Source organism: Calliphora vicina, chromosome 1, assembly GCF_958450345.1.
Source record: "Calliphora vicina chromosome 1, idCalVici1.1, whole genome shotgun sequence".
Taxonomy (NCBI): Eukaryota; Metazoa; Arthropoda; class Insecta; order Diptera; family Calliphoridae; genus Calliphora; species Calliphora vicina.
The window spans coordinates 65,954,973-65,971,829 of NC_088780.1; the positions used below are offsets into that span (position 1 = coordinate 65,954,973).

General features: G+C 33.4%; 2 protein-coding genes across 2 annotated transcripts in view; both read left to right on the forward strand.

The window, feature by feature from the left end:
• Nucleotides 1-7,966, forward strand: part of LOC135963172 (proline-, glutamic acid- and leucine-rich protein 1-like) — a 71,324-nt gene extending 63,358 nt beyond the window's left edge. Inside the window, exon 8 of the mRNA XM_065514944.1 lies at nt 6,984-7,966. Coding sequence (XP_065371016.1) covers nt 6,984-7,928 — 945 coding nt within the window. The 3' untranslated portion in view covers nt 7,929-7,966. The remainder of the gene's footprint in view (nt 1-6,983) is intronic.
• Nucleotides 7,967-13,183: 5,217 nt separating this feature from the next.
• On the forward strand, nt 13,184-15,910 carry LOC135949296 (uncharacterized). The gene is made up of 2 exons (XM_065498815.1): nt 13,184-13,352; nt 15,492-15,910. Exons 1-2 carry the CDS (start codon nt 13,184-13,186, stop codon nt 15,908-15,910), a joined length of 588 nt encoding a protein of 195 aa, XP_065354887.1.
• The last annotated feature ends 947 nt before the right edge of the window (nt 15,911-16,857 follow it).

The window sequence follows — 16,857 nt, forward strand, 5'->3', positions numbered from 1 at the left end:
TGGCTACACAGCAATAAGATTCAAGTTCTTCATTGCCCTGGTCAATCTCCCGATCTCAATCCTATTGAGAACTTGTGGCACATTGTTAATATGAAAATAAATCGTGAAAATTGTTGAAATAAGGATCGGAAATTTTCACGATTTATTTCATGCCGTTAAAATAGTCTGGGAAGGAATATCGAAAAACGCCATAAAAACATATTATCTTCTATGCCAAGAGATGTTCTTGTGCCATCCAAAACAAAGGATTTGCAACAAAAAATTAACTAAAATTTTTTTTTATAGTATATCCTTGAAGGGGTGCTTTAGTTTTGTCCGTTTCATTTTCTACCTTAAAATATTTTTTGATTTTAAGTTACCTCTTATAGAAAGGTTAACTTTGAAAGTATTTGTTTATCAATACTAAACATATTAACAAATTAAAATAATACATAATAGATATTTAAAACTTTTATTTTATACAAAAAAATACCATATGAAAAAAAATCATTGAGGGGGTGCTTTAGTTATGGCCAATACTGTATATTCTGGATCCTTATAGATAGCGGAATCGATTAAGCCATGTCCGTCTGTCTGTCTGTCCGTCTGTCTGTCTGTTGAAATCAATTTTCTGAAGGCCCCAGATATCTCCGGGATCCAAATCTTCAACAATTCTGTCAGACATACTTTCGAGAATTTTGCTATTTAAAATCAGCAAAATCCGTCCATAAATAACGGAGATATGAGCAAAAATCCGAGACAACCTCTGAAAATTTCATCAAAAAACACAATGTATTGCATGCTTTGACAAAAAAGCAACAAAACGTATGGTTGGATGTGCAAGCTTTGCGTATTTTGTTTTTTTTTTGTGTTTTGTTTCTTTTGGCGTTGTTGTTGTTTTTTATACAACTAAACGTTTGTTTGGTTGTGTGTTGGTTTTTTTGACAAAAAAACAACAAAACGTATGTTTGGATGTGCAAGCTTTGCGTATTTTGTTTTTTTTTTGTGTTTTGTTTCTTTTGGCGTTGTTGTTGTTTTTTATACAACTAAACGTTTGTTTGTTTGTGTTTGGTTTTTTTGACAAAAAATCAACAAATCGTATGTTTGAATGTGCATGCTTTGCGTATTTTGTTTTTCTTTTGTGTTTTGTTTCTTTTGGCGTTGTTGTGGTTTTTTATACAATTAAACGTATGTTTGGATGTGTGTTGGTTTCATTGCCTTGCGTATTTTGTTTTTGTTTTTTCTTTTGGTGTTCTGTTTCGTTTGTGTTCTTGATAAATTTAGGATGCTGTACGCTGAAAGTGGGCAATGTACATACATACCTATATACTAATTATAAAAAATAATAATGCATCCACAACAAAGGTGAAGGGTATATAAGATTCGGCATAGCCGAATATAGCACTCTTACTTGTTTAATTTCCCATTATCAGGCTCTAACTCAACCCTAAACATTGGCTGAGGAACCTTGTCTCTATTAAAGATATCGACTACATTCTTTGTCTGATAGCCCAATTCTTCCAGGGCCTCCTTGATTTCGTTTGTATCTACACTGGACTCTATACCTTTTATGACCACTATCAAGCCCTTGCAACTCTTAAGTTGATATGTATAAAAGTTTTTCTTACTGTAATTTAGGTGTTGAGAGATTTTTCTATAACAATCCTCAGTGTATACAACTATTTTTGTCTCTTGCACACCTCCTTTTCTTATTGGAACAATATGAAAATTACTTTTTCCAATGAGTTCAATAAATGATTTCACTAAGCTATTAGAGCTAGTTTCACGAAGAAATATTGGTGGTGGTTTTAACGGTTTACGGATGGATTTATCATCATTTTTTTGATGATTAGAATCTGCCTCACTCAAGAGAGCAAAACGGTTACTTTTCAAGGGGTTATCAGTAATTTTTTGCTTTTTCTCAGAAGGCAGACTTTTCTGGGGACTTAAATTTCGCTTATTAATTCTTATATATCTAAGCACACCTGTTTGAACTGGAGATTTAGTTTTACTTATCTTATTTCCAACCTTAGGTATAGCACCCCTTGATGTACCATTATCTTCCATCACGGTATTTTCAGTGTTAAATACATTAAAACTCTCACTAGGTGTTGTTAGTGGATTATCATAAGCTTGTGTATTTATCATTGTCGACTCTGTTATATCTACTGCAGTATTTGTTGTTGTACCAGAACACTTTTTCTTTTATGCTTTGTTCTAAACAAGCATTACTAGGTGATGATGTGTGTGCAATATTGTTCTCATGTATTTGTATCACGGGGGAACAAGAGCGCGCTCTCTCAATCGGTTTGGCGGTTAAATAATTTTTGTTAAAGTCTGGATCTCTTATATTTTTGTTAGCACTTCTATTTTCACCCTCCCCGTTCAAAAATATGTAGGCATTTCTACCGTTTAAACTGAGTCTACTCTCATTATGAGAGTTCATATGCTCACAGTAATTTAACGAAATTTGAAAAAAGAAAATAAACAAAGCACTTTTAAACAAATTTCTATTTTTTTGTTATATTGTATAATTTTTTTTTGTTTGTTTATATTAAACACTTAGAGAAATATTTATTTTTTTTGCGTCCAATCGCTAAATTTTTCCTTTTTATTTAAATTTTCACTGAAACCACTTAAGTCGCGGAGCGAATAAAAAACACGTCTGCTTCTCGTAAGAATTGCAGATTATCTAATGATCCTTCCGCAGGTCAAAATAGCAAATTTATAGAATTGAAAAATTTTAACATTTTTGGACTTGATGCATCATGTATCAAATCTATATAATGGTTAGTCAAACCTTTTTTGCTGTTGACCTGTGTTATAAAGTGTGTAATTTATGTGTGTGTACTTCTGTGCATTATAAACGTGAATTTGTATAAGAACACTGAGTGACATTTAAACTGTTGTTGTACATTTGAATAAAGAGTTGTTACAATTTTAAACTCCTAAACTGCTTTTATTCGGTTTATTTAAATAAAACTGTTTTTAAAAGGTAAAAACGTAACAATATTTTAATATTGCCAGTCATTTGTCATTTGATTTGCCGAGACGCACTCACCTGATTAATACGCCTTGGTTTAAACTTTTAAAATAATTCCATTTAATGTCGGTTAACCGAAAACCCGGTTTTCTAAAAAAGGTTAACCGACAAACCGGCTTTTTAAAAATTCGCTTTTTTAAAAGTGGGTAAGAGACATCTTAAAATTGGTTTTCTCGTTTAAAATTTTATACAAGAATAATTCATTTTATTGAAAATTTTTTATAATATACATACATATCGTTAGCAAAAATGCAAATGGCGTAAGTAACAAAAATATAATTTTTATTTTTAAACCAAAAACAATTTTTTGGCAATTATTTGAAGACTTATGTTAGATACGTCTTTTTGACGTCTGTTTTTTTAAATAACGTCTGTTTTTCTTAAATAATAAGTTTAAACATATAGTTGAAGTATTTTATGAAATATAAAATGTCTATTTTCGGCTTTTCGAAGGTATTCGATTGAAAAACATTTCAACAATGTCAACATTTTATTTCTAAAAAAGACAAAAACTATTTGCTATAAAAAAATATTTGAATTTACACACAACATGAATTTTTACCCTAATTATAGAAGGAGAAAAGTTTCCTACTATTAATGTAGGAAATTTACATGAAAATTTATTAGAGTGTAGCAAAACTCAATTTAAGGACGTTTTATTCGGTTGGAGGGCAGTGAAGAAAGTCATACGATATTTTTTTGAAAATTCACTTCTTGCATCACCATCTCGAATACTTCAGGAAGCAGCTAGCCTCAGAGTCGGATGAACATGGAAGCGCTTCCATCAAGTTCATGGTCACTTGATGGAAGCGCTTCCATGTTGAAAATGCGATATAAGTTGGAAGGCACGCTGGTGGCTGGGATTTTTTGGAGGTCGCAAAAGACGTATGAACCCGACAGTTAAGATGAATGAGTGAGATATAATGAGTGTTTCCTCCGAAGATATGTCACAAAATTGAACTGACTCATTAAAACAATTGTTTTTTTTCCAGATGAAGACAGATCCTAATTAGGGTTTGGGGTTTATTTTTTTGAAAAAGGATAACAATTGAAAGGATATTTTTGACATCTTTTGATCCTGACAGAATAAAATAAAAATAATACAAAATATTTTACAACTCTTCTTCATCATTTGACACCAAATTTAGCATAGTAAGATGACAGAAGGAAACAGGATCACGAAATGAAAAACTGAAAATGCAGTTTTTCTCCATTTAATTTATAGTTTCAGACGTATATCATCCGGTTCGTGTCTAATATTGAGTGTCGTACGGTGTTATCTAAAAACGTCACAACATAATCAGCTAAATTATAATATAACAAAGACAATGTTAAAAATGTATGGACTGCAAATGTATGAACGAATATTTGACCACAATGTTCCCTCATCTGTTCAAAGCGATGATGATAATGTTTCCGAAATACAAATGGAGCAAAATTTTAAAAACAAATTAGAATATGCAATCTATATTGCCAAAGGAAACGAACTTTTTTTCGGTGCAAATGTATGTAATTTCGTTTTCGGTGCCGATTACGGTGTATCCGGAAACTTATCTTTATTGAAAAATCATTTTTTTTTAAAAAAAAGATCTATGACGAACATATAACATTATTTCTATGAAATAATATTTAATTTTATAGTAACAAATGACCTCCAAATATTATTACCAACTGTTTAGTTTGTTAATTCAATGGTTTTTAATGTATTGTTTTTCTTTTTAATAAAATTACACAATTTTATAAAATAACTTTCTATTTTACATATTTTTCTTGTTGCAAAAAAATTCCCGGGAAATGAAATTTTTCATCCCGTTTTCCGGGAAATAAAATTATCCGGGAAACCCCAAACCCTAATCTACACAGACACCGAACCAGAAGGCGCTCCATGACGCAAGAATGTAACGACAGCAAAGAAACGAACGGGTCTAGTACTTTTAATTGAACAATTTGATGATTTTAAATGAGTTTTGTTAGATAACTTACTAGTATTTGTGCTCAATTGTGATTTTTTTCTACGCATAAACAATTCTTAGGTTAAAGCAAAATTTCTATTTTGGTAAAAACAACCATCGGAATTGAGAATAATGTGGTGTCAGGGAATTTAACCTTCGCTTTAACAATAATTTTTTTTAATTTTGTTTCGATTTAAATGAAATTAAGACTCTCTGAAAAAATTTTAGAGTTCGGTAGAATTTATTAAAATCATTTTAAACTTTTTATCAGGTTTTTTTTGATTTTTTAAAATTTTGTTAGTCGCATATATGTGTAAAAGTGCAGTACCCGGGTGGGTATTGGTAAACCATGTACATAAAAAACTCTTTGGTAAAGCGAAGGTTAACAACAGCATTTCTTAAATAATTTACAATAACTTGGAAAACGACCTAGTGTGGGTTATAGGTCTTCCTGGGCACATTACAAATTGTGTCAAAAAATTTCAGAAACACCCTGAAATTTTGAAGTTATTCTAAAAAAAACTGTTTTCAGGGATGTTCGTCAACTTATCGTCCTGTAACTCAGTCTGTTTTTGTCCGATTTAAATTTTTTAAAGTCTTTGGAAAGCAAACTGACCACGCTTTAAAATAACATGCATTGATACATTTGTAAGTTATAAGTATTGGTTTTGTTAAGAATATATAAAAACAAAACAAAATTTATCAACTTTTTTGATTTTAGTCGCTTTCCATTGATTATTTCCATATGAAAGCTTATACAAATGTATATCAATGTATAAAGAAAATTTAGTTGTTAACAAGACATATTTCACCCCAAGCGTATATGAATAAAAAAAAAACAAAAAACTGTACAAAAAAAATATTTGTAAAATTTTTAATTTACAAGGTACATTTTTTTGAACTTTTTTCGAAAAAGCTTAATAACTTTTGCAAATATAAATCGATATTAATTAGTAATACCACGTTTTTTTCTATATAAAATTGTATTATAAACACTGTGCAAAAAAAATTTGGTTTACATAGAAAAAACTTAAAATAACCATTGTTGAATTTGAAAAATTACGAAAATAATAAAAAAAAAATTAAACTTTTTATAAAAACTTAAACAATTTCTTGAAATATACATTTTATGCTTACAAAAAGGGAAAGCTTAATTCTTTGTCTATCCATAATTGTTTAAAATTTTGAAATCTGTTTAAAAATGTGTTAATTAGAGGTACTAAAGTACTACGACCTACCCTAAAACAGTTTTTTCAAAATAACTAAAAATTTTGAGGGTCTTTCAAAATCTTTGAAAACGGATTTAGTATCCGCCTATAACCAACCCCGATTAGGTCGCTTTTCAAGTTCTGGCAAAAAGTGTCATTTTGTAGCAGAGTGTAATCAATCAAAAAATCGATTTTGAATTTTTCGTTAGTTACGCCTTTTTGTATTTTAGCTAACGATATAAATCATAAAACAAAGTTACTTAGATTAAAATTCAAATTTTTAAAAATAAAAATGTTAACCCTTAAATGCATATTGTTGCCAATTGTCTACATTCCAGTTCCACTTAATTTTAGACGAATATAAACTTGATACTAATTCAGATTCTAATTCAGAAAAAATGGAGTACGAAAAGTTTCAGCTAACGAAATTCTAAATCAAACTAAAGCTAAATGAAATACAATAAATAAAAATCAACTAAATATTTGATACTTTATAGAAAAATAAAAGTAAAAATCATGCATTTAAGGGTTAATGTACAAATCTTGTACATACTTTACAAATTTTAAGTTTAAGCTACGTTTAACGGAGGAATGTATTTGATATACATATATCTTAAAAACTAGTCCTTACATATATAAAACTCGTTTGATACTTTAAACGACAGTGTTTAAATAGTTTTGCCACAATGCATTGTGAAATATAAAATGTACATTTCATAAGCGGATATTAATTTGCTTTCTTTTTCTGAATTATGTTTTGCAAATTTCCTAATAAAACATTTGTATTTTGCTTTCTTACAGATGATGCAAACAAGTATATCAGAAATTTGTGCTATACTTTATGAGCTTCCTCCTAAGACAACGCATTTGTATAGTAATAAGGATTGCCGGATAGAAATTTATAATACACTATATGCTATACTTATGACTCCACACCATTTATGTCCTCCTCCTACTGAGATGGCTTTAACAATAATTCAGACTGCTTATGCCCGCGATGATAGCCTTAAAGTTCGACTTCGTTGCAGTTTCATATTACAAAATCTTGAAAAATTAATTCATCCACAAAAAGAAAGTTTACTTTTCACTATCGAGGCGAGAGATATACGCAATACATTTATCAAAATGGGCCAGGAATGTTTACTACGTGAATTCGGATTTAATTTATCAAATACATTATCCAGTAACAATATAACTGATGATGACGTTCTGGTAGTTGACGAAACTTCAAGTTCTCAATTGTTAAATACATCATTAAATAATCATGAAAATTATGACTTGGAGCAAACTAACGAAACGCAGACAACTAGCACCATAATTTCTGCAAACATTGAACAAGTTCACAATGGAGATATGGATGTAATAAACATACATTTAAGAGAACCAGTTAAAGATCAATTTATTGATATTGAAGTGGAAAATGTTAAGTATGATAATGAGTCGTTATCCAAAAATATGAATACCACAAATGATATTGTTGAAGACATAAGTAAATCTCCGGAGATGGTTTTGCGCATTGATGACGATGAAGATTCTGTCCCAGTTGATGGAGAAGAAAAAAACAACGATCCTCATATTGATGAACCATTTACAAAGAAGCTAAAACTTGATAATGAAAATGATGAAGCAGCAAATATATTACAAACGGATGTAACTGAAAATGTCACTGAAATTATTAACATAGATGATGATGAAGATAATTTATTGGCTGATATTGCATCTCAGTTTGTCGATGAATTAGATTAATGTTTTCAAAATTTAAAAATAAATAATTGTGTTAAAAAGTCGTTTTTTATTTATGTACAGTGACTCACAGCTTATTTGATGCAGGTAAAATTATTTTAGAAAATCGAAAATTATTCAATGTTCATTCAATTTATCAAACAAATTTTATACAAAATGTAATGATATACACTGAATCAATTAAGTCTCCGTACAGACATACTCATAATATAAACTAGCAATTTATGGTCACTTTTCAATACATATTTAAAACTTTTTTTAATTCATTTTATAAAAAATCTTATAAACTAGAAATCAACATAAAAAAAATACAAACGTTTTCCTTAAAAACATAAAAATTTACATAAATTCAATAATTGTACGAAAAGTATCACCAAAAAAGTCTCCGTACAGTTAACCGTTTTAAGGCTAGGAATCCCAATATTAAACTTAATTGCATTTAATATGTGGTAGGTCCTCCTTTCTAAGCAATTGCTTAATTTTAATGGCTGTGCATGGAATGGACCAGCTTTGTTGTTGTCAGGGAATCCAAAAATAAGCAAATTTTAATGGATAGAAAGAAAATTATTATTAACTTGCAAAATGAAGGAAAAAATCTAACCGAAATCAAGGATATTGTAAAAAGACCACGCTCTTCCATTCAGTACGTTATTCAACAGTTCAAAAAAACCGGAACAATGGCAAATAAACAAAGAACTGACCATCCAAGAAAAATAGATCACCACTTAGAGAGAAGAATTGTACGATTTGTAGAAGGTAATCCAAAAATTAACGCATGTTTAATTGCGGGAAACTTGAAAACTAGTGATGAATTAACGGTAAACCCCCAAACTGTAAGAAACGCTCTTAAACTAAATGGATACAATGGAGTAAGCCGTAAGAAGCCCCTTGTTCAAAAAGTGAACATGAAAAAGAGATTGGATTACGCTATCGAGCATATTGATAAAGATTTTTTTATTTTGGGATCGAGTTATTTTTAGCGATGAAAGTAAATTGAATGTTTTTGGTTCTGATGGAAGAGAAATGTTATGGAGAAAGCCAAATACTGAAATGAATCCGAAGCATTTGACGCTAACCGTAAAGCATGGAGGAGGTAACGTTATTGTTTGGGGTTACATGGCTTCATCTGAGGTGGGATAACTTATTTTTGTTGAAAACACTATGGTATAATATGCATACCTTAATATATTAAAAGAAAACTTAAAACAAAGTTCTGGAAAATTAGGCTTGGGACGTTTGTATTGCTTCCAACAAGACAACGATCCTAATCACACCTCTAGATTAGTAAAGGAATGTCTTATTTATAATGTTCTTAAGCACTTAAATCGCACAGCTCAGTCACCTGATCTGAACCCGATTGAGCATATATGGGATCACTTGGAAAGAAAGGTTCGGCAGCACAATATAACAAGAAAAGATCAGCTAAAAGCCGTTATAATGGAAGAGTGGTATAAAATAGATTCCCTGACAACAACAAAGCTGGTCCATTCCATGCACAGCCATTAAAATGCTGCAATTGCTCAGAAAGGAGGACCTACCACATATTAAATTCAATTAAAATTAATATTGGGATTCCTTGCCTTAAAACGGTTAACTGTACGGAGACTTTTTTGGTGATACTTTTCGTACAATTATTGAATTTATGTAAATTTTTATGTTTTTAATGAAAATGTTTGTAGTTTTTTTATGTTGATTTCTAGTTTATAAGATTTTTTATAAAATGAATTAAAAAAAGGTGTTTAAGTACAAATTAATAAATTTCTAATTTTTTACCCAGTTTAACATTGTTTGGTTTGTTGGGTTAATACTAGTTAGTAGTTTGGTCTACTCCTGTTTTTATACATCTTTGTGAGGAGTTTCTACACCAAAAACTAACTAGTATAACCGTTAACGGTACTTAAATATTATTGGCCACCAACATAATAGATTTCTAGTTAGTTATAATTATAACTTCGTCTCGCTACCATATATAGCTAAAGGTAATAAATAAATTGAGATCTTTTCTCAACTTTACAAATTGAAGAAAACTATTGTGTTTTTATTTCTCTTGTTTTTTATTTCATTTCTCTTCCCTAATTTGCCGCTGCGCAAACATTTGGTCCTTCGAACCGGATTTTGGCTGTGAAATTTTGAGAAACTGGAATAACTTATCATATTTTTATTAGTCTTCCTCACAGGAACCATATTGTTTTCAACAACAACACCAACAACATTCATCATATAAATATTAAATATCTTCATTTATTTAACAAGGTGCGTATAGTTCAGTATTTAAAAGTGAGCTTTTGCATAAGAAAAGTAAATTTCACACACACACATATTAAGTGCAACATAAAAAAGAGAAAAAGTTGTTTTTGTGATAATAGAAAGAACAATTATAAAGAAAAAGTATTTTTAATACTATTTGAATTGTGTTAAGGATCGTTTTACAACCATTAACATTTATTTTTATACAGTCCATTACTTTGACACTTTGTCATTACATTCTTTCGTAAAGTACAATTTTAGTCAACTCCGGGTTTTTTTATTGTGGACGGACATATTGTGTGAAAATAATTTATTTTATTTAATTATTTCGTAAAAAGTTCTTCTTCGATTTGATCGCGATTTAAATTATTAATTATTAAAATTCTCTGTGCTAAAAATAAAGTTATTTATTTATACATATATTTTTATTTACAACGGGAGTGTTAAATTGTTTATTTTTTCGTATTCTCTTTTGTGCTATATCCTTCATACGTACATACATTACAAACGTGAGTAGCTTTGTTTACTTTTACAATACGTATATATACGCGTGTTGTTGTTGTTATTCAACTAAAGTTACATTAGTCACTCTACTGTCCGGTATAGTCGCGACATAATAAGTTTGTGATTTTTTAATCGTAATTATTATTTTTTGGATTTTTTACAAGGAAATAAAATTGTTTGCAATATTTAAATACATTTTAATATTTTTATTGTTTTTTTTCGTGACATAAAGAAAAAAAAAAAGAATTATAGATTAAATTTTTTTTTATTATTTTTAATTAAATTTTAATTCGAAAATGTCTGCCACACCTCTTGATAATTTTATTAGAGAGTCCGACGCTCTTATTAAATTCGCTACTGCTTTTGTCGAAATGCGCGATGATACTCATTCGGTTTTCACTTTGGAAATTCGTGGTCGGGAAATCACTTCGATTTGGGCGGATATTAAGCCAGTTTATAAAGAGTGCCTTAAATATTTGGAAAGCTCAGATCTTGTTGACACAACTGATGTTGAAGCGGCGGAATCGAAATATGAGGCTACGTTTAACGCTTATGTTAATTGCTTAGGTACAATAAATGAGAAGCTATCTAACCTCCAACAGAAGGCGACTATGAAACCTTCTAGTCCGGACGTTAATACTCTCATTCTATTGACAACACTGGCCATAATATGCTTCTTCCCCCTTGCGATATCGATGATTTTGAAGGTGATTTTGTTTCGTGGCCAACTTTTAGGGACCTCTTTACCGCGATTTATATTAAGAACTTACGCCTTAGTAATATTGAACGCTTGTGTCATCTGCTAAAGAAGACCAAATGCGAAGCGCGGGAAATTGTTTCTAAATGTCCTCATACTAATGAAGGATTTGACATAGCATGGAAAAACTTGAGCGATATAAACGATAATCCACGATTATTGGTCAACGACCAGCTCAAGAGGCTTTTCGGTCTTCCTTATCTAGATAAGGAATCAAGCTCCGAGTTGAAATTACTTCAACGGGGTATAAATGGGTGCCTTTCTGCTATGTCAACGTATGATATTCCTACCCAGAACTGGGATCCGATATTAGTGTTCATTTGCATTCAGCGATTGCCATCTCTAACTGTTAATTTGTGGGAACAGAGCATAAAAAATAAGTCGGCTATGTCACTCTGGAAGGAGTTGGACAAATTTCTTGCGGAAAGAGCCATGACTTTAGATTGCGTTCGTGACTTAAGGGGTCCAGATAACTCAACTAGGCCTTCCGGGCATAAAGTTAAGTCACATCATACGAATGCCTCTTCATCGACAAACGCTTCGGAAAATAACTCCTCTGCTTCGAATAGGTTTTGCCCATTATGTAAAAAACAAACTCATATGTTACGGTCTTGCCTCCGGTTTAAGCAATTATCTGTTTCTGAAAGATTTGCCCTTGTTAAGAAGAACAATTGCTGTATCAATTGTTTGTCTAAAGTACATATGATAAGGAATTGTGGTAGTCAACATAATTGTACCATTTGCAATAAACGCCATCATACCATGTTACATCGTGAAGAGCCATCAACTGAACCTTCGGAAATTAATGCTGGTGCGAGCACTTCGGTTTCACGAACCAACAACTCCATACCAGTGAATTCTTCTCTGCCGAATGGTTATGATAATTCAATTAATTTTGGTCCGAGCACTTCGGTTTCACGAACCAGTAACTCCATACCAGTGAATTCTTCTCTACAGAGTGGTTCTAATGCTAACAATTCCGCGACAGGAAACATTACTCACGGTAATAATTCTGCTACGCCTTTTAACAGGCAGGTATTTCATTCTGCTGAACATAGATCTGTCCTCCTAGGTACTGCTATGGTGAATCTTCTTCACATGGGTATCACGTACCCCGTTAGGGCACTTATTGATCCAGGTTCTGAAGCGACTTTTATCTCAGAACGTTTACAAAACCGTTTGAAACTTCCTACGAATTCTACGAATGCTCGTATTTCTGGAATTAATCAGGCTGTTTCAGCTACTACGAGGAAGATTTGCTCGATTCATATTGGTTCTCCTCTTGATTCTTCGCGAACATTACAAACAATGGCTCTTGTTATTCGGGATATTTCGGGCAATTTGCCGTCTTTTACGATCCCATCATATATAAAGGATTATTTGCCTAACATTCAGCTAGCTGACGTAAATTTCTTTGACTGTCGTCCAGTAGATATTTTAATTGGAGCGGATCTTTATCCTGACATTCTTTTGGGGGAAATTCGTAGGAATATTTTGGGTTCCCTGTTAGCTCAAAGTACCATTTTTGGTTGGGTAATAACCGGTCCAATTGAACAGTCTTCAATACAAGTTTATTCCACTAAGGTCGATTTTTCTGAGGAGGATACCCTTAATCAAAATCTTAAGTTTTGGGAACTTGAGGAGACTCCGAAAAGAAAAATTCTATCTCCCTTTGATAAATATTGTGAGGAAAATTATAAGGCCACAACTTGTCGTGGTTCTGATGGGAGATACGTCTAGGCCTAGCGTGATGGGACAATATCTTAGGAATGAATCATCTCTCGAACGTAAACCCGAAATTAAGGAAACTTATGACGACGTCGTAAGGGAATATTTAGATTTAGACCACATGAGACCTGTGTCCTCAACAACTTTACATTCTTGTTATTTGCCACATCATCCAGTAATGAAGCCTGATAGTAAGACAACAAAATTGAGGGTAGTTTTCAATGCCTCGCATAAAACATCGAACGGAATAAGTTTGAACGACTGTCTTTATGTTGGACCTACTTTACAAGCGGACTTAGTACTACTAATTCTTCGCTGGCGACTTTTTAGGTTCGTTTTTAACTGTGACATTACGCAAATGTATCGACAAATACGGGTGGATCCCACACATACTTCATTCCAGCGTATCTTATTTAGGAACCATCGGACGGAGGAAGTGAGGGATTATGAGCTGCAGACAGTAACATTTGGCGTTAATTGCGCACCGTACCTTGTCATTCGGACACTTTTGCAACTGGCGGACGATACGGAAAAGCAGTACCCTCTCGCTGCGCACATTTTGCGTGATTGTATGTACGTCGACGACGTCTTAACTGGAACTCACGATATTTCGACTGCAGTGATCGCTAGGGATCAGCTGATAGCAGCTTTATCCTCTGCAAAGTTTGAATTGCGGAAATGGACCTCGAATGAACAGACAATTCTAGACAGCATTCCTTTGGACCATTTAGTAGACGCTAAATTACTGGAATTCGTTGAGTCTAGTGGCTCAAAGACTTTAGGTATACAGTGGAACGCTCAACTGGACTCGTTTTATTTTAGAGTGAATCCTATTCCACATAAATCTGGGTATACAAAAAGGGAAGTGTTGTCTACTATTGCGAAATTATTTGACCCAGTGGGTTGGTTAAGCCCAGTCATCATAGTCGCGAAGATTATCATGCAGAGGATATGGCTTGATAATATTAACTGGGATGATAAACTTCCACTGGCAACGGAGAATGAATGGAAGAAATTTGTATCTACTTACCTTGAAGTAAATAAAATTAGAATTCCTAGATGGGTTCATTATACTCCCAATTCGTTTGTCGAACTACACGTTTTTTCTGATGCCTCGGAAAAGGCATATGCGGGGGTAATTTACATTCGTGTAAGAAATTGTAGTGGGGAGATTTACTCCAATATGCTTACTTCGAAGACTAAGGTAGCTCCCATAAAATCAATTTCTTTGCCCCGCCTTGAACTGTGTGGTGCAGTACTTGCCTCCGAATTATTGAAAACTGTACTTCGCGAGATTTATATTCAGATAGATCATGTTTATTGTTGGACAGACTCTACAATAGTCCTGTCATGGTTGAGAAAGACACCTAGTACTTGGACGACATTTGTTGCAAATAGAGTCTGTAGAATTCAGGAGAATGTAGGTAATCACAATTGGTACCATGTTAGATCTGAGGACAATCCTGCGGATTTAGGTAGTCGCGGAATTTCTCCTAGCGAGCTTGCGACAAATTCTCTTTGGTGGTATGGTCCAGAATGGCTTCGCCGTGAAAAGAATGAATGGAAAATTTCCAATCTTTCCTCACTTGACACGGATATTGAATGTCGTGTTAAAACACATGCGTCGTTTTTTAAAGACGTGACGGGAAACGATATTTATGAGGATATTCTTGCGAATTATTCTCACTTGGATAAGGCTCTTCGAATAATATCCTATATATTGAGATTCTTTTATAACAGCCATCCCTCTCACAAATCAGGTCGTAACTTGTACGAAAATTTTAATATTGGTAGTTCTGAGATAAGAAGAGCTAAATTACATTTGGCTAAAGTCGCTCAGAAGCGATATTTTTACGATGAATACCGGTGTCTTCTAAAGAGAGAACTTTTACCTTCGAAAAGTTTTATTCTCACACTGAACCCTTTTTTGGATGAAAATGGGGTGATGAGACTTAATGGACGCTTGGAAAAGTCGCCGACTTTAACCTACTCCGAAAAGCACCCTATTATATTACCGTATTCATGTAGATTTACATTACTTTTAATAGAATTTGTGCATTTGATTTCCATTCACGGTGGAAATCAGTTAATGCTGCGAATACTTCGTATGGAATTTTGGGTCCCACGTTTGAAATGTAAAATTCGTGGAGTGATAAGTCGTTGTAAATGGTGTATAATTGACCGTAAACGAGCGTGCAGCCAGATTATGGCAGCTTTCACTAATACTGGGATTGACTTCGCTGGTCCCTTTGAGATCAAAAGCTTTACTGGTAGAGCTTGCAAGATCACTAAGGGCTACGTTTGCATTTTTGTTTGCTTTTCAACTAAAGCAATTCATTTAGAGGCTACATCAGATTTGTCAACGCCAAACTTTATGGCAGCTTTTCAGCGTTTTATTTCCCGTCGAGGTTGTCCAAATACGATTTTTTCCGATAATGGCACTAATTTTGTGGGTGCTTCGCGTCAATTAAAAAAGGGTTTTAAATCATTTCTTAAGGAAAGTCAGTCTCTGATATGCTCTTCTTATGGAGTTCAAGGCGTTTCATGGCGTTTTATCCCAGCCGGCGCTCCCCACATGGGTGGTCTTTGGGAAGCTGGTGTGAAGAGTTTTAAACTTCACTTTAGAAAACAAGCTCAAGCCTTTAAATATACCTTTGAAGAGCTTTCCACTATTCTGGCTAGAATCGAGGCGTGTTTAAATTCCCGTCCGCTATGTCCCATGACGGATAATCCTCAGGAGCCAGTTTGATTGGTTCGCCCTTACTAGCACCCCCAGAGCCTCCAACATTAGAATCGCCGATAAGCTTAGTTAACCGGTTTCGGAAAATGAAAGCTATTACTCAACAATTTTGCGAACGATGGAGGAAAGAGTATTTAGTGAGCTTACACAAACGCTATAAATGGAAAAATCCGACCCGCGATATTCAGGTTAATGATCTTGTCGTAATTCGTCACGAACAACTATCTCCCACTTCTTGGCGTTTAGGTGTCGTTTTGAAGGTTTATCCGGGAAGCGACGGACACGTTAGAGTCGCGGACATACGGACTACAAATGGTATTGTAAAACGACCCATAACTAAATTGGTCATTCTGACCAATTAAATGTAACTTTCGATGTAATTCTTTAAAAATCTCTATTGCTTCATAGAAATATGGAATCTATTGCCAACTTATTCGACGATGGTTTGCTCGACTATGACGAGGCAACGGAGATTTCGGAGCCTGCTCCATCGGCAACGTTGTCACCCGTCTCTATTGAGGTACCTACCACATCCCCTGTGACTTCAACAGCATCGTCGTCAACTACTATCACATCATCGTCGACAACTACTACTACTATTACTACTTCGGAACCTGCTGCCCAACCAGCAGCAGTCATAGCTACAAGTTCCGTATCCGCTCCTAATGCGGCACCAACGGAAGTGACGGGTTCGAATATGAATGGTCGGGTTAATGATCCATCGCGTCAATGTAGACTCTGTAGGAAGTATCACCCATTACGATTTTGTCGTGTATTTTTGAGCATGAGTTTTGAACGGCGCCTTCGCATGGTGGTTTTACATCGGTACTGCTCTAAATGTTTAGCCCATTCCCATCTTGGAAATGCATGCCCCAGTACCTCGAAATGCCGAAATTGTCAGGGTGATCACAACACTCTTTTACACTCGGACCGCAAACAAAATACCAGCAACCACA